Genomic DNA, 19240 nt, shown 5'->3' on the forward strand with positions numbered 1-19240 from the left:
CATTTCAGTATGTGCAACAGTTGTGAAGAAAATGAACGGAAACTAAGTGGACCGACAGACAGACTGACCAACCGACAGACAGCAGCAAAGCAATATGCCCTCCCTTCTTCGAAGGGGTGCATAAAAATATCTATGCAGATTGACTGAGTATGGATCTTTCCAATATCTGTGTGGGGTGGATAAACATTAAGTGATGTTTAAACAAGTAATGTAAGATTTTAAAATGTTCAATACGTGTGTTTTGATTAAATAACGAAAATGCAAGTTATAAGTATATACTCAGTACATGAAGTGTTGCATATTCCGTTCATAAATTACTCCATTAGTACTAACCATTAAATACATTTATATATACATCCTGAATCCTACAATAGACTTGCATGTCAATCACTTTACTCTTTCCGAGTTGATGTGACGTGATTAGATGGAATTATTTACATTTTAGTTCTAATTGCTTGCATGATAGTACATATTTTATGCATTTCACATGCAAGTTATTATTCTATACAGTACATTGTAACTGTGAATAAAATAAATATTTTCCCTAAGGTAATGCTTTCTTTACTTCATATTAGGCCATAATAAAAATATTCCTAGATTCTCATCCCCGCCCGCCCCGATTTTATACCCCCGCCTCGATTTTTTTTATTTCTGTTTTTCTTCATCTTAATTCACACCTACCATTCTACTTTCGTTTTATATCCCGCGAAAGTCGACATGAATTTGACAGCTGAAAAGATGGTAATTGACTAATTGCTGTTATACATGCGTATATATTTTAAACGAGGTTCATTGGTTGAAAAAGATCGGTGATGATGTGAAGTATGAGATAATTGAACCTTTACTATGACTTTTATTCGGGTATTTGTAGGTAAAATTACATCCATTGACCAGGTCAATAAAAAATCTGCAAAACTGAAAAAATAAAAAATATAAAATAAAAGCCGCCCGCCCGCCTCGATTTTGAAAAAAATTCGGATGAGAATCTAGCTATTTATTTATTATGGCCTTAATGCTAAATTGTTTAAGATATGGATTACAACCATATTCAAAGCTAAAACAGTTTCAGACAAAATAGTGCCTGTGGCATATTAATGTAAGCTACATTTTAGAAAGAATAGATAACATAGATTTTAAAGAAGATAATAGTGGTGCACATCTGCAGCTATACAGGATCACATGACAGTCACATGACATGCTGACTTACTCTCATCCTCCTCATCCACTGGAGTGGACATAAACAAAGAAAGGAGATAACATGTGTAGACATCAGAAAATATCTCATCATGCAAGAATGTAGAGAAAAATCTTAAGGTTCCATGTCCCTTAGTCAAGTTCAGTAACTCTTCAGTCAAATTCAGTTACTCTTACCCTTTTCTAACTCAAAGTTATACATGTACAAACATTTGTGAAGTACCGTACAAGCATCTTCGCTACCAAGGTCTTTGATCCAAAATCTACTTAATTTTTGGATGCTGTACAAGGAAACTTAAAACTCTTAGGCATTAGCAGATTTAGAAAGGGGGGGGGGACATATAACACAAAAAATAGTTTTGTAATACTATGTAGCATAATGAAAATGAAGAAATCTTTTGAGATGGATTGTTGTTAAATATTACGCTTTGAGAAAACATACATGTAGTTAAATAAAATATTCAATAAACTGTTTTAATTAAAGACTTCATATCAAGGAGTTTCCTGGGGCTTTGATCGCAAGCCACACTATTGTGTGTGTGTGTGTGTGGGGGGGGGGGGGGGGTCTGATATGGCCCCCAAAACTTAGGTCTGTTAGGTCATCTTTTTCAAGAATCCTGTATCAAGCAGATTGAAGAGTTATCAAACATGGCTAAAGTACATCGAACCTCAAGGAAATATATAAACATCTAGGATGTTTTTCAGTAGAAAAATTATGAAATGCTTCTAAAAGTTTATGTGAACTACATTTACTGAGGAATATTTTGAATATAAACAGATTATTAGTAAGATTTTTATTATTGCTATGTTGCTATTTCTTTGATGAATAATCTTAACTGGTATTCTATGTACAAGTACTTTTCCTAATGAAATAAAGATTAAAAGAAAGATGGGCAAAAAAAAAAAACAAAACTCAAGTGATCTTTTAATCTTAAATGATAAAATAATATGTGCATGAGCTTCATGCCATAATAAAGAACCATTATAGAAAAGCCTAGGAAAGGCTTAGGCAGTTTTATAATCTACAATCTTTTATTTATTAGCAGTAGATACAAATGTAGATGAGTTTTGTTGCATCAAATTCATGAATATTAGCAGCCATCTTAAATAATGGTTAAAGTGCTATATAAAATTATAAATTGTCACCATCAATATAATTTATCACATATCTGTCACTCTTTTGGAGAAGTGTAATGGTGACACTCTATAATAAGTTTAAAACTGTCACCATAACAACAGAAACCATGTGATCAAACACAAAAAAATCATGTGACAGACATATGACTAAAAACTGTTAGTGACTTCAAAACATACATACTTTGAGGATTTTTGTAGTAGCGGATTAAATCTTAAAAGTGTAAAACGAAAAAATTATTTAAAAATTAATGTACTGTGAAAAAAATTACCTAAATTTTAGAGAAAATTAGAAATATAGCATGGCATAAAAATTTCATGTGTTCTCAGTGAACTTTCTTAACCATCATACAACTCAAAAAGTTATACAAGATTTTTGTTTATACTTCCTGTAGTAAACTACATATATCTTGGTTTACTATCATAATATTAATTCATATACAAATCATTTTAGGAGATTAATAGTACATATTTACACACACTGCTAACGTTTAGTACATGAACTTTTACCTTTAGTGGCAGAACCAATACTGGTCAACACGGTGTAATGAACCTGTCCCAGGAAAATATTCTGAACAAAGTCCGTCACAAAGGCCTGCAAGCTGGAGGTCCTATAATCAAAATTACACATTCTAACCACAAATCTAATACAAATTAATCTAGTTTGAAAACTTTACAAGAATGAAAAATTTTGTAAATGTCTTCGTTTACTTGTATAAAAAATATTGTTTTTTTATTAGGGATTTTTCAAGAAAAATTTATATACAATCAAAGTGTGCATAATTTGACTATATATACACCCTGCAGGGCTATTTTTGACAGAAAAGGCTCTTTAACTTGAGAATTTTATAAAGGGATAATAGTCATTAATCAAAGCAAGAGTTATATTTCCTATCATAGTGACAATGTGCCTTCATACTATATATATATAAACACATTGTAATATATGTGATTGTGTTTATTATAAGAGAAAACAAAAATTGTTACCCATCTGGACAAGCAATGGCATCTTCTATTTCTCTAATGAATGACTCTAATGGTTTAAATATTGCTGAAAATGAGTCAAAAATATAGTAAGATAAGATAAAATGTACTTTGATCTACATGAATATGAAAATTTAGGCTGCATTTTCTTTAGACACTGTTTTAATACCTTGAATTTTATATTTTAATTTATTTATTTATTTTTCATTTACTAGTATCTTGAAGCGATTGTGATTGGATATGATCATTATCTAAAGAGCTGTGTTACTACTATCTCCAAGCCTTGGTGAGTGGTCAAATATTTTATCAAACATAAACCAGGAGAGATTCTTTTAATAACATATTTTACATAAAACTATCTATCTTTTACACTGTTTTTAAATTTATCAACTGTTTGACTTCAAAACTTCATATAAAAACTATAATTGTGGTGTCACATCTTTGGGTATTTTTGTTTATTGTTGTTTAATGTCCCTCTTGGTAATTTTTCACTCATATGGAGACAACACTACCTGCTGGTGGAGAGCTGCAAATTTTGTCCTACATGTATACTTGGCACACAGGGCCATTGAGAAGTTGGGGATCTATTTCGTGCCAGCATCTACTGCGACACGGGACCTCAGTTTATACAGTCTCATCTGAAGGACTGGTCTCTACATCCCACAGTTGGATTTGAACCCGCGACATAAGGATCAACTCTTTACACTGTGACTCTAGAGCATATGCTCTACCACTGCATCAACCAGGCTACCCAACATTGGATATGAAATGATATGACTACTGTCCATTGTAAAGAGAAATCAATGTGATATATCAGCTTATGATGTACCTGTGATGTTATAAACACTGGGTTTGCAGACCATCTGGTTTTTCTCCAATCCCATCTCTGCCAACAGTGAACTACTAAACAGGTCTCCCTTCAATGTAAAAGTTTTGGTCAGAGCAAGGTTTACTTTTGAAAGCCATAAAAAAGCACCTGCATTTATTTTATAGTAAACATTTCTCAGACATTTTATTTATTTTCTTCTAATTTTCTTGATCATGTTGAACATAAAACTATTACTGTATCAAAGGCGCGACTGTCGTCCACATAACTGTTGGTACTGATCGCGTGGATTGAAGCATCAAATCGAAACAATGCCATCTACAAAACAAAACAAGATGTGTTTGTGAAACACTGATGCCCCCGTATGGCAATGTCACATTTACTCTACATATATGTTTTTATTTGTATAATACTCAGTTATCCTGTAGGTGACCTCTACTATTTTATCCTTTATGGAGCCTCAATTCACGGGCACGGTTGAGTGAATCACTCTCTTTTCCTGCCGTGTTACGCTAGAACATGCACGGGTCTTTGATAATTCTGTAAATGTGTGAATTCCATCCTTAGCCAGTTAAATTTGAGATAATTTCAACAATATTTTCTAAGTACAAGTTTATTAGATACAGACACTCAGCTTCTGAGGTGAGTACGAGTTTTATTTATTCTTTTATTCAGTTTTTGTTAATTTCAAGGTCCTGGGTAACTTTGTTCAAATGGCATGCTTTTAATTGTGTTTAATATTCTGTAAATGTTGAAATTGTTCATTATGTTAAGCGTGTTTGTATAGTTTTCGTTTCTATAAATAGTTGTGTTGGAAAAGTTCGCTGGTTTTCAAGTATGGTGTTCCGTTAGTGTAACGTTTCATAAACGTATCCGGTGTATATTTGAGTATAGCTCTACTTGAGTATGTGTAGTGTTACATAAATATGTGTAACGAGTAATTAAGTGCAAGTGTGTATAAAAACGCAGTACTGCTATATGCTATATGCTGTATGCTGTTTGCTATAAGCTATAAGCTACATGCAATGTGTAATGTATGGTTAACCATTTGTGTAATAATTTGTGTAGTAACTTGTAACTTAATATTGTGTATTGTTTCTTTATGAGTAGGTCCCATCCTAGAGGGAGTGTGTGAAACGAGGAATACTGAGTCCAGTGAATTATTGTAACTTTGATAACAGAATATACATTTGAAACCTTTTTGACTTGTGTTTACTGAATATTTAATTAAAATGGATTAGACGCTTGGTCATTCGGCAACAGGCAACATAGCAAAGATTTATCTTTTCTTAAGGGGGCCGACTATAGTTTCCATTGCGCAATATTTCGTGCATCATAGTAAAATGAAGCGTATTTACTGTTTAAATGCAACTTTTTTCGATTAATTATTAAAAGTAAACAAAATTAAGAAATTATAGGTATAAAAATGTCATTACAATTAGATATAACTGATTTTTTTAACCGATTTTGCAATTGATAGGTTGACGTCGCTGCAGTGTCTTTTTGACGTTATGTTAATCTGTAGCTCTTAAAGAAAAGGGTAATAAAAATATTATTACAGAAAAAGTAATAAACATACAGTCTTGAAATTTAAAAAATAGAAATTTTAGAATATCTCCAATATTTTTATTATGTTTTCTTGTAAATCCATTGTTTACGTCATAATTTGTAGTACTCTATAAGAATAGTAAAATTTGCTAATTTTTTTGCATTTTGAGATGCCCCCTCTGTTAACAAGACGGTAGAATTTTGTCTTTCTTGCATATATTGTATAATATAGTATTACTTATCAAATATTATAGTTTGAACAAAATGTCTATTGTAGTATTTGTATAATTTGCTTTAAAGTGCTAAAAATTGGCATTTTCCTATATAATCCTATAGTAAATGTACCTGTATTTTGAGACGGTCCCTCAAAAATACCTGGACGGTAGATTTCCTCCAAACTTTGCATGCATGTACACTGAAGTTAATGTAAGTTACATATGGCATAAAAATGAAGAGTTTCGCTATTGTAGTTTTCACACAATAAAACTATAGTCGGCCCCCTTAAATGCAAATCAAATATATTGGTACCCAACGTAGAGTCTTCTCACAAGAAATACAATTGAGAAATGTAGGTTATAAAAAAGCCTTGATTTTCATACCTTTATAGATTTCAAGTCTCCCCCCTTTTTTTTAGTCCTTGAAAAGGTTTTGCCAGCCTCTTGGATTACTTTTAAGAATAGTCTTGCCTCTGTTCCAATTCTTCCCCTATTTTGTCAGCATCTTCCATACCCTTTTAAGTCTTGCAGGTCTTTTGTTCCTTTTTTCCAGTTAACCAGTTTCTCTCTTATCTTTTTTAGGTTTTGTGGGATCTCTCTTATCTTTTTAGGTTTTGTGGGATCTCTCTTATCTTTGTGTGGGCTCTCTCTTATCTTTTTAGGTTTTGTGGGATCTCTCTTATCTTTTCAGGTTTTGTGGGATCTCTCTTATCTTTTTAGGTATTCTGGCCTCTCTAATATCTTTTTATGTTTTGTGGGATCTCTCTTATCTTTTCAGGTTTTTATGGGATCTCTCTTATCTTTTTTAGGTTTTGTGGGATCTCTCTTATCTTTTTAGGTATTCTGGCCTCTCTCATATCTTTTTAGGTTTTGTGGGATCTCTCTTATCTTTTCAGGTTTTGTGGGATCTCTCTTACCCTTTTAGGTTTTGTGGGATCTCTCTTATCTTTGTAGGTTTTGTGGGCTCACTTACCTTTTTAGGTTTTGTGGGATTTCTCTTATCTTTTTAAGGTTTTGTGGGATCTCTCTTATCTTTGTGTGGGCTCTCTCTTATCTTTTTAGGTTTTGTGGGATCTCTCTTATCTTTTAAGGTTTTGTGGGCTCTCTCTTATCATTTTAGGTATTCTGGCCTCTCTAATTTCTTTTTATGTTTTGTGGGATCTCTCTTATCTTTTTAGGTTTTGTGGGATCTCTCTTATCTTTTTAGGTTTTGTGGGCTCTCTCTTATCATTTTAGGTATTCTGGCCTCTCTAATTTCTTTTCATGTTTTGTGGGATCTCTCTTATCTTTTTATGTTTTGTGGGATCTCTCTTATCTTTTCAGGTTTGGTGGTATCTCTCTTAATTTTTCAGGTTGTGTGGGATCTCTCTTATCTTTTTAGGTATTCTGGCCTCTCTAATTTCTTTTTAGGTTTTGTGGGATCTCTATTATCTTTTTAGGTTTTGTGCTCTCTTTTATCTTTTTAGGTTTTGTAGGCTCTCTTACCTTTATAGGTTTTGTGGGCTCTCTCTTATCTTTTTTAGGTTTTGTGGGCTCTCTCTTATCTTTTTGGGTTTTGTGGGCTCTCTTACCTTTTTAGGTTTTTTTTTTGGATCTCTCTTATCTTTTTAAGGTTTTCTTGGCTCTCCCTTATCTTTTTGGGTTTTGTGGGCTCTCTTACCTTTTTAGGTTTTTTTGGGATCTCTCTTATCTTTTTTAGGTTTTGAGGGCTCTCTCTTATCTTTTTAGGTTCTGTGGGATCTCTCTTATCTTTGTGTGGGCTCTCTCTTACCTTTTTAGGTTTTGTGGGATGTCTCTTATCTATTTTCGGTTTTGTGGTATCTCTCTTATCTTTGTGTGGGCTCTCTCTTATCTTTTTAGGTTTTGTGGGATCTCTCTTTATCTTTTCAGGTTTTGTGGGATCTGTCCTATCTTTTTTAGGTTTTGTGAGCTCTCTCTTATCTTTTTAGGTTTTGTGGGATCTCTCTTATCTTTTCAGGTTTTGTGGGATCTCTCTTATCTTTTTCGGTATTCTGGCCCCTCTAATGTCTTTTTATGTTTTGTGGGGTCTCTCTTACCTTTTCAGGTTTTATGGGATCTCTCTTATCTTTTTTAGGTTTCGTAGGATCGCTCTTACCTTTTTAGGTTTTGTGGGATCTCTCTTATCTTTTCAGGTTTTGTGGGATCTCTCTTACCCTTTTTAGGTTTTGTGGGATCTCTCTTATCTTTGTAGGTTTTGTGGGCTCACTTTCCATTTTAGGTTTTGTGGGATCTCTCTTATCTTTTTTAGGTTTTGTGGGATCTCTCTTATCTTTGTGTGGGCTCTCTCTTATCTTTTTAGGTTTTGTGGGATCTCTCTTATCTTTTAAGGTTTTGTGGGATCTCTCTTATCTTTGTGTGGGCTCTCTCTTATCTTTTTAGGTTTTGTGGGATCTCTCTTATCTTTTAAGGTTTTGTGGGATCTCTCTTATCTTTTTTAGGTTTTGTGGGCTCTCTCTTATCTTTTCAGGTTTTGTGGGATCTCTCTTATCTTTTTAGGTATTCTGGCCTCTCTCATATCTTTTAAGGATTTGTGGGATCTCTTTTATCTTTTCAGGTTTTATGGGATCTCTCTATTATCTTTTTTAGGTTTTGTGGGATCTCTCTTATCTTTTTAGGTATTCTGGCCTCTCTCATATCTTTTTACGTTTTGTGAGATCTCTCTTATCTTTTCAGGTTTTGTGGGATCTCTCTGACCTTTTTAGGTTTTGTGGGATCTCTCTTATCTTTTTAAGGTTTTGTGGGATCTCTCTTATCTTTTTAGGTATTCTGGCCTCTCTCATAATTTTTTTAGGTTTTGTGGGCTCTATCTTATCTTATTAGGTTTTGTGGGATCTCTCTTAATCTTTTCAGATTTTGTGGGATCTCTCTTATCTTTTTAGGTTTTGTGGGATCTCTCTTACCTTTTTAGGTTTTGTGGGATCTCTCTTATCTTTTCAGGTTTTGTGGAATCTCTCTTATGTTTTAAGGTTTTGTTGGCTCTTGCTTAACTTTTAAGGGTTTATGGGCTCTTTCTTAACTTTCTAGGTTTTGTGGGCTCTCTCATATCTCATATATCTTCTAAATTTTGTGGGCTCTCTCTTATCTCTTTAGGTTTTGTGGGCTCTCTCTTATCTTTTTTAGGTTTTGTTGGCTCTCTCTTACCTTTTTAGGTTTTGCTGGACGTTTTTTAGCAAAGAATGAGTTGATATCGGTGCTGGGTTCGTCAAAGCTGGTGGGGGCCCTCTGGCGGGAGGCGGCCGTGTTCTCTACATCCAGGTACTCCCTGAGGAGTAACTCCACCTTCATAGAGAAAATAAAATGTAACTCAACCTGAACAGAGAAAACAAAAATATCAACCCTCTTAAACTCTATACTGTTAACGTACTTTTATTAGCTACGAGTTTATTTCCCACTTTACATCGGGTAAACTAGTTTTTAGATCACTAATTTTTATGGAAAAGCCCTTTTTTACAATAGACACAGAGGCTTTAAGGACTGGTTCACAACAAGAAATACTGGGGATGATGAGGCTCTCGCAAACCTCACAAAAATTTCTCGCATGGGAATAAAAGTTGGTTTTTAGTAATAAAATCTTAAGTATTTACCTTTTGTCAGCTGACAATATATGCCCCCCCGAACTTTTTGCCAGTTCTATTCACAAGTCCCCTTAACAACTCAATATGCATCAATGAAGTTATATGTTCATTTTAAAGGCATTTTGATACACACATTGAGTCTTGTACATCTGTCTTCTGACAAAAACATGTATTAGAGATATAGTGATTTAAAATAAAAAGAGGATGAGGTTATGTAAATTGACATATCAAGAGGGCAAGGGGGTTATTTGACCAACATTCCAACCCTATAGCTGGCTAAACAGTGATCAGGTTAAAGAAAGTAATGGACACTTCATTTCAAAGTTCATTGATACTTTGATAAGAGAGATAACTCTTAATAACATAATTGTCTATCATTCCTTTATAAATCTGTCAACTTGAAGTACAACTTTGTCCAATTTTTCAACAAATCCATTTCTTTTGGAAAATCATAAGAATTTAAGAAATATTTTATATGAGTGAGCAGAGCTGCTTAATATGAATCTTAAACACTTTGTGGCTGGTGAGGACTTACCACAGCTTGAATCTTTGACCAGACGTCAGTCATATCATACAGACATTCCTGTCTGACTGGTACCCCAGACACCTGAAATAAAACAGGTCAAAATCACCCGAGTTAAATATTAAAAGTCTCTGTCTCTAATAATTCATTTAACTAAAGTGCTGAGCTGCATTTCACAAAAAGTCAAAGACTGGGTTGTAAGAAAAGTTTTTAGATTTATGACCATTTCATTAAGATTTTACAACTGCAGTAGTCAGTTGTAATTCTGCAGCTGCCATTGAGTTGTCTTACATTGTAAGAACTGTCAGAAGTCCTTATATTGTTCGCTGTTGCAAAGGTAAATAAAATTTTTAAAAAATAGAAGAAATTTTTGAAAGAAAACTGTGGAAGTTTATAACCATAGCTTTTTCTTTGAATTTTTTTTAGCTTTTCCAGTCCAATGATACTTGATAAAAAGTTTTTAAAAGTCTTTTTTTCAATGTAAACAATATTTTAAGTGGGTGATCAGAAAAGCTCACTTGGAACAAAAACCAGGGAAAATTTATAAACAGGTGCAAGTCACCGCGCCCAAAACCAGAACAAACCGAGTGCATTTTAGCACTCCACAACTTTAACAGGCACACACACTAAATGTACAGGCACCCCAAATTTAATTCATGAGCAGCATCCAAAAACATTTCATGAGTGCCCAAACTACACATTAAAAGCACCCCAAGACTTCTTAACACTAGAATTATAACCATTATTATAGCTAATCTAGTTTTGTTAATAAATCATTTGTTTCTTTAAATAAAACTTGTAAATGTAATTATATTACAGAAAATTAAATTCACAAGCACCTCAACCTAATCACAATTCAAGAGTACTTTTGAGTGCTTGGCGTCTGTAAAGAACCTATAATTGGGGCGTTTATGCATGGGGCATTCTGGTTTAGAGGAAAAATGAAAGTAAGTACTGTTTAAACACATTTAAACACGTGATTCATCAATAGGCCTATTATTGGCAGCCATTACTGTAATTTACATCAGGTATGTTCGTATGTTAGTGTATGGAATATTTAATAGATTTACCTAAATAACAATCACTTTTAAATATTGAATTGTTGTTCAATTTTTTTTAAAAAAATCACCTTAAGGTTTCTCCAAAGGTCAGCATGTCCAAAAATTTATTTTTACAATAGCTCCAAAATTATGTGGTTTATAAAGTTAGAACTTTTACAGTGCATAAATATATCATTGATTAATAACAGATAGAAATTATCATTTGAAAACAAATATTTTTAAAAATGATTTATTTCAGAAAAAATATATCAAAAATTTTGCATATTTTTTTTAAAAAGTGCACCTGTTTTTTATGCTATACTTTTAGTGAAAACTGTCATTTTTAGAAATAATATATGTTTATCAATGAAGGGCAAGTTGGACATGAATTGTCTTTGAAAGGCTGTTATTGAAAGCATGCTATGTATAAAGACAACACCCGTATAAAATCTGCCATTTGCATTGTACTTTCGGTTTCAAGACTTAACATTTGGACAAAATAAACAGGGAAAACAACTTTCCAGAGACTATCGAAGTTCTACTTGACCTTCATTGATAAACATATTTTGTTTCTGCAATGATGAATTTCACTAAAAGTTTGGATGTACTATGGTGTATTTTGTGAAAGTATATGCATTTCTTAAAAAGAATTTTTCTGTTTAAATATTCTTTTTTTGACAATTTATTATCAAGTGATACTTTCTATCTGTTAATCTATGATATATTTATAAACTATAAAAGTTTTAACTTTATAAAGCACATAGTTTTGGAGGTATTGTAAAATAAATTTTTGGGCATGTTGACCTTTCAAATTAGTGAAACCTTAAAAAGATGTTGGAACTTAAAACCCATTAATATTTAAACAAGATGTGTTTGTGAAACACTATGCGCCCAGCAGTGACAAAGTTTGAAAAAGCAATTTTTAGCATATAGGTCACAGTCAAGGTCACACGATCATTGTCCTTGGTGTCATTTGAAAGCACTTAATTGCCATTCTCTGTAAGCATTTAAACTCTTATATAGGAGAGAGAGAGAGAGAGAGAGAGAGAAATTTGGGAGAGATTCCTATATTAATGTATGTACCTAAAATTCATAATAAAATGGTTGCTATGGTCCATGGTTACCATGGCAACCAACATACATTTTTCATGGCCTAAAAATCGCTAAATTTTGATGAAAAATGACCCTTTTTGACTTATTAAAAGTCTTTAATGGAACAAGCTATCAACATGACTTTACCTTTTTGCCAAAATACATCATTTTACAGTGCTTTAGAAAATTTTTAGTATTTCAGTAACTTTTTCCTCATAGAAAAAATATCCCTCATTTATAGGTAGGATTTTTCTTGTGGAAAATTGTAGATTTTATGCTCTTTTGAAAAGCCTTGTATAAATTTTTGCGGATAGTTTGAAAAAAATGAATACATTGCTTTGAAAGTTCACATATAGTTCTAATATGCACTACAAAGAACTACTTGGTATTCATATTTAGTTTTCTTGTTACCATGGTTACAAACTTATGCTTTTTTTCAAAATCCTTGAAAAGTACAATACGTAGATACATTCAGGATCCATGTAATTGCCTGAGTATTTTAAAATGGATTAAATCAAATCTAGATATATGGTAAACAATAGCAAAAACAAAGCGAAAAAATCAATTTTCATGACTAAGGGTCAAAGGTTAAGGTCAAAATGGCCGATTTTGATAGATATTTAAGAAAACTAAACAACATTTTTTCTGTGTCATAACTAATATTTGTGTTTTAAACAATAAATGAAACAAAGTTACAGTTCTGGTAACAATAACTAGCATCATATGAATGTGTGCCCATATGGACAGAAGGTCAAAGTTCAAGGTCACAGTGGTATATAAAGAACTATGCACGCTAACTCTCAATTCCTGCCTACATTTTGCTACCATTTTATTCAATATTAATGGCAATTTAGCTATAAAATCTTTATTAAATATAAAAAAAAAACAGTTAAATGGTATTTGATTCATTATTTAAATACCAGTGCTAAATTGTACATAATCCCTTATTCCAACTCTTGAAATAAGGGGTGAGGGTGGGGGGTGGGGGAGGAGTTGATGATATATTTCATTGAAATCGGACTTTCAAGCATTACCATATTTTGAAAAAATCTTGGATGTAATTAAATGTTACGTAGATTTTTTCTCATGTTTTACACAAATAAGTAAAACATACTAGTATATATATTAATAAAATACACAGTTTTAGCTGTTAATCACTTTGAAACTGGGAGAAAATAGGCATTTATTTTCTCTTTTTTTTGTATATAAAAGTAACCCCCCCCCCCTGTCTGTTTTAACATTTTATTATCATGGGATATCTTAAGAAGCCTATTATCTTTTTCAATTTGAGCTTATACCACAAATTCCTTTGGCTTAAAATGACCCCTATTTATTTCTAGGTCAAAATTAGGTAAAGGTAGAAAAAGACATTGTTTGTATGTAAACCTCTCATTTCCGAGTGATATCTCAAAAAGCGTTTAGGTTAGCTTGTTTTTGTTCATAACGCTCTATGGTCCCGCCCGCCCCACTTTAAGCGTCCCATCCCCTACCCAACCACCCTCCGACACCCCCCCCCCCCCTCTTAATCTACAGAAATTCTTATCTCCTTAAGCAGGGGACACATATTCGTTGAATTAGCTCGTTAATAATGCATTTATACTCGGTTATTCGGAATACTGGTATTGTAAATGTTGTATCCTGACCTTGATCCCGTATATTGAATGTATTTTTTTAAAAACTGGTTTTACATTCTCCCTTTAGCTTGATGCATAATGTGAAAATGCTTATATCAGTACAGTTTTCAGGTTTTATTGATATAAAGGTAGCCATTTAAGAATATTGGACGACTATACACTTTCCATTTTGAGTGCAAGACTTCTTGTATGTAGAGAATTGCGCTACAAGCATGTAAAGACACTCATCTGCTGTTTTAGTAAACTAATCCCTTGCTTCTAAATGTACATTTTTTAAACCATATTTAACAATCTGAACTTTTCAAGTGACAGTCAAAATGTGTTTTCCAGTGACTTTTTTTCAGAGAAGTTGACGGAAAAATCTAATTTACGAGGGGCATTTCAAAAGTCCTGAGAACTGTTTAATAAAAAATTAACCGTTTCACGGAAATTATTGAGTTTGATATCATTAGAAAGATCAGAAAAATATACACATGTTGTGATGTCACTTTATAATTTTTATGACGTCATAACTCCGAAAATGACGTCATACTTCCGCATGCTTACGATACTGGCCATAAAAATGACGTAATAAAAGACACAATTTGATCAAGTTAAAATTTTAAAAACAACTTTTGCTCATTACTCGGGCGCAAGCTATCGGACACAAATGCCAGTTGGTGGAATGTTTACATACACTACAACCTATCATATGGTGTTCCATTTTGGAGGTCTTCTTTTCCTGAAATGGTTTAAGCGATTGTCAAACATCGCATGTTTTTATCGAATCTCGCTCAAAATATTGCGTAAAACAGACCTAACTGTGAGAAAAAGGCAAAGATGTCAATCAAAGAAAAATAGACGATCGTGTTACAAAATTTGATGGCATCAATTCGTCAGGTGTTTTAACCAGATTTGTGGGATCGATGAAGGCTCAAGAGAAGTTAAGCTTAGTGTGCCCCATATTTTCTCGTAAAGTTCAAAATGGCGGCGGCGCAGTTGTAACCCCACCGTACCTCCACAGATTCGCAAATTTTAATGCATGGAAAATTAATAAGATTTTACATGTCTGTGTAACTTATAAACCTTTTTTGGAGTCAAAAGTCAAAAGCAGTAGAGAGTTTTGGGGCGCCGAAGTTGAATAAATAAGAAAAAATACGCGCAGAAACAAGTCAGGGGTAAGACTTTTGTACATTTTATTTGTAAACAATAAGAGTACTGTTATTCAAAATATATTTGTTGAAAACTGCATTAATATACATCAGTTTTATACAGAACATGTTTTATTTCATACAATGGAGAGCTATATAAAAGACCGAAAATCCAGTTGTATCATGTAACTTAAAATCTTAAACAAATGTCGATGATAGCATAACCGGATATAGCATAGACCTAAAACTAGGTCTATGGACCCGTGCTAGTAAACAAACCATACAATGAAATTTGGAATTTTTGATAAACAGTACCATAGTCCTACTCTACTTCTTTGCAAATGAAAATTTTCTATGAAATATTTTTTTCAAATAAGCCTTTGGCAGCACTTTTAAAACCGTCTCATGTGGATAAAAACGCGACTTTTCAGTATGCTAAACATTCTATATTCTGACGTCATTTTCGGAGATATTACGTCATAAATATTACAAAGTGACGTCACAATATATGTATATTTTTCTGATGTTTCCAAAGATATCAAACTCAATGTTGATGGTAAATATTTCAACACAAATATGCCTGGATGTACGCAAAAGATCTGATATTCCCAAAGTTTAGTCAATAATAATCTGTTGTAAACATATGCTGGACCTGTTCGAATAATCTGCTATTGTGCTTTAATCAATTGGTTTTTTTTTTTGGGGGGGGGGGGGGGGGTCAGAAAATTATTTTCATTATTTATAAAAAACTGCTAGACAGATTTAATATTGTACTGCTATAAGTTTAATCAAAATGTATCTTAGTCCAGAGAAATAATAAACCGTTAGCTTTAAATTTGATTCACAGACAATTTGTATTTCTATGCAACTACCCCAATCATCAAAAGTATATTTTTGACTGGTTAACAAAACATTTTATACTTGTTTATCCTGTTTAAAACTACAAAATATGACTGCGTTTACTATGGGTTAGGGGACGACCTTTGATCCAGAAGGGGGGATTAAGTTAGGTTTATTTCATGGCAGGACATATCATTTATTTCCAAGATGTTTTTTAGGGAAAATTATTTATTTTCTTCTTCACAAAAAAAAGTCTTAAGAGCAAAGAAAAAAAACAATAACAATATATAAAATGTCCAAACTCTTTTTCATTTAGGAAGGGGGGGGGGGGGGGGGCTTGTATAGGTAGCAATTTTCTAACCCATATATAATATGTATTATACCATGGGTTTCAACAAATATTGCTGAATTTGAAATAACGACCTGTGGATGGGAATTGTAGCTATTATTCAGTATAATTTTTTTTCCTTTCGGCCAAGGACATATTCAGTTTTTTTTAAAAATTATTAGTCTCTATAATAACATTCAGTTTAAAAATTCATTTGCTTTCTAACACCGTATTCATTGCAGTCCTCCAGTATATCACTCTGACTGATCGTAAGACACAGTAATTCTTAAAAAAAAGAAACAAATTCATAATACAAGTAATTCTGATATTTCAAGTTTATCTTGAATCCCGTTTTGAAACTCCTTAGACTTTGAGACTAATGCTTATGTACAGGGCTGATTTCCTGAACTATCTTGTCTAGCTTGTACATTTCGCCATTTTTCACATATCAAAATTATTCTTTTGCATGTAGGATATAAACAGAGGCTAAAATTTGTATGCAAATTAAATAAACAGGAAAAACAGTTGATTTTACTTGAATTCCTGGATATACAGAGCTGTATGCTGACAATATGTAAACAACTTCCAGTCATTTTTGTATAATGATTTTTTTATCTTTCTCACTGAAGAGCTCACAATTATCAAAGGGAGATAATTCAATTTCAAAGTTATTGTCTGCTATTTCAATCAAAGAATTCTCATATTTATAGAGAGAATACCAACAAGGTTTTAACATGCCTTTTAAAGTTAGATGTTATATTTCTTATTTCTGTGAGTAACATGAATTGAAGTAGCCGCATTTCTTTAAAAAATATTTCCAAATATTGCATTTTTTCACAAAAAATCAACTTTAAACACCGTTTACATGGTAACGACTCAACATTCATATGATCTAACTATATTTTTTGAAGTAATTTATGAGGTGGTACTTTCCAGCCAAATTAGAAAAAAATCTGTGACTATGCGTGCCACAAAAGTTTAAGTGGTTACAGAGAATGGGTATTAATTAGTGGAGTATGCATACCAAATATGAAGTCTCTATCTCCTATGGTTCAAAAATAATGGCGAAAGTTCGAAAAAGCTATTTTTATCATATAGGTCACAGTCAAGGTCACAGTCATTAACCTTGGCGTTATTTGAAAGAGCTTAATTATCGGAATATGCATACCAAATATGAAGACTCTATCTCCTATGGTTCAAAAGTAATGGCAGTTCGAAAAAGCTATTTTTACCATACAGGTCACAGGTCAAAATGTCATTGATGTTGGTGTCAGTTGAAAGTGCTTAATTATTGGAGTATGCATACCAAATATAATGTCCATCTCTCACGGTTCAAAAGTTATGGCAAAGGTTAAAGTTGACAACAGACAGACAGGAAAAAAACAATAAACTCCCCGAATCTATCGATTTGGGTGCATAAAAATGTATCATCAAGTCAACAGGTCCAGTACAAAGACTATTTCTGCATACGCAGCTAGTAATGTTATAGCTACCTTAATGTACATGTATTTAAACAAGTCTGACCTGTTTTTACATTAAAGATGTGCTTTAATTATTAATTATATTATTACAAAGCTTTAATGTGGAATAAAATGGTATCACCATGATGGATGGTTGAGAAAAGTGATTTAAGGTGAAGATAAGAAATTGCTAAACACTTTTGTCAATTCACTAAGATGCAAGTGCATGCGCAGGAGTCAGCAGTTTTATCAATAAAACATAGGTAATCAAAGATTACGAAACTCAACTTGACGAATGTTATCAGTTTAGGTAATGCAAATCTCACATCATATTTTCTTAACAGTTGGTTTTTAGTCTGACAATAATATTCAAGCAAGTTCTGTTTAAATAGGTCTTAAAATTCATTGGGGATTGTCCTGTTCCAAAAACTTTGACCTCGTCACTCGTTTGGAAAATGTGCGTCAGATCTAGCATCCGAAGCAAGTTTCGATTGTCCATCCTTAGATGCATCATCCAAGCAAGTTTGGTCCGGGTAGGGCTTATACTTACTTAGGAATAATCTAGTCACTAATCTGGTAAATGTAGGTCATTTCCAGCATCCAAAGCAAGTCTGGTAGTGTCCATCCCTAGATGCATTATCCATGCAAGTTTGGTCCGGGTAGGGTTTATAGTTACTTGGGAATAATCTAGTCACTAATCTGGTAAATGTAGGTCATTTCCAGCATCCAAAGCAAGTCTGGTAGTGTCCATCCCTAGATGCATTATCCATGCAAGTTTGGTCCGGGTAGGGTTTATAGTTACTTGGGAATAATCTAGTCACTAATCTGGTAAATGTAGGTCAGATCAAGCATCCGAAGCAAGTCTGGTAGTGTCCATCCCTAGATGCATTATCCATGCAAGTTTGGTCCGGGTAGGGCTTATAGTTACTTGGGAATGGGCCTGCTCCAAAAACTTTAACCTGGTCACTCATCTGGAAAATGTAGGTCAGATCAAGCATCCGAAGCAAGTCTGGTAGTGTCCATCCCTAGATGCATTATCCATGCAAGTTTGGTCCGGGTAGGGCTTATAGTTACTTGAGAATGGGCCTGCTCCAAAAACTTTAACCTGGTCACTCATTTGGAAAATGTAGGTCAGATCCAGCATCCGAAGCAAGTCTGGTAGTGTCCATCCCTAGATGCATCATCCATGCAAGTTTGGTCCCGGGTAGGGCTTTTAGTTACTTGGGAATGGACCTGCTCCAAAAACTTGAACTTGATCACTTGTCTGAAAAATATAGGTCAGATCCAGCATCTGAAGCAGGTCTTTTATTTTCTATCCCTAGATGCATCATCCATGCAAGTTTGGTCTGGGTAGGGCTTATAGTTACTTGGGAACGGACCTGCTCCAAAAACTTTAACCTGGTCACTCATCTGGAAAATGTAGGTCAGATCCAGCATCTGAAGCAAGTCTGTTAGTGTCCATCTCTAGATGCATCATCCATGCAAGTTTGGTCCAGGTAGGGCATATAGTTACTTGGGAATGGACCTGCTCCAAAAACTTTAACCTGGTCACTGATCTGGAAAATATAGGTCAGAACCAGCATCTGAAGCAAGTCTGTTAGTGTCTATCCCTAGATGCATCATCCATGCAAGTTTGGTCCAGGTAGGGCTTATAGTTACTTTGGAATGGACCTGCTCCTAAAACTTTAACCGGGAC

The 19240-nt window shown here is 33.5% G+C and overlaps 1 protein-coding gene across 6 annotated transcripts in view; it reads right to left on the reverse strand.

Moving 5' to 3' along the window:
- The window catches only part of LOC134229318 (exocyst complex component 4-like), a 43973-nt gene that overhangs the window by 10937 nt on the left and 13796 nt on the right, over positions 1-19240 (reverse strand). For 2 of the 6 annotated variants that reach the window (XM_062711064.1, XM_062711054.1), the window contains 8 exons: positions 10033-10104; positions 9064-9201; positions 4376-4456; positions 4142-4229; positions 3316-3379; positions 2839-2939; positions 2513-2542; positions 1208-1225 (listed from right to left, as the gene is read on the reverse strand). In XM_062711064.1, coding sequence (XP_062567048.1) covers positions 1208-1225; positions 2513-2542; positions 2839-2939; positions 3316-3379; positions 4142-4229; positions 4376-4456; positions 9064-9201; positions 10033-10104 — 592 coding nt within the window. The remainder of the gene's footprint in view (positions 1-1207; positions 1226-2512; positions 2543-2838; positions 2940-3315; positions 3380-4141; positions 4230-4375; positions 4457-9063; positions 9202-10032; positions 10105-19240) is intronic. The other 4 variants (XM_062711083.1, XM_062711074.1, XM_062711069.1 and 1 more) reach the window with 3 other exon arrangements.

Source organism: Saccostrea cucullata, unplaced genomic scaffold (assembly GCF_032062105.1).
Source record: "Saccostrea cucullata isolate Sc308-1 unplaced genomic scaffold, CSIRO_AGI_Scuc_v1 ctg3378, whole genome shotgun sequence".
Classification (NCBI taxonomy): domain Eukaryota; kingdom Metazoa; phylum Mollusca; class Bivalvia; order Ostreida; family Ostreidae; genus Saccostrea; species Saccostrea cuccullata.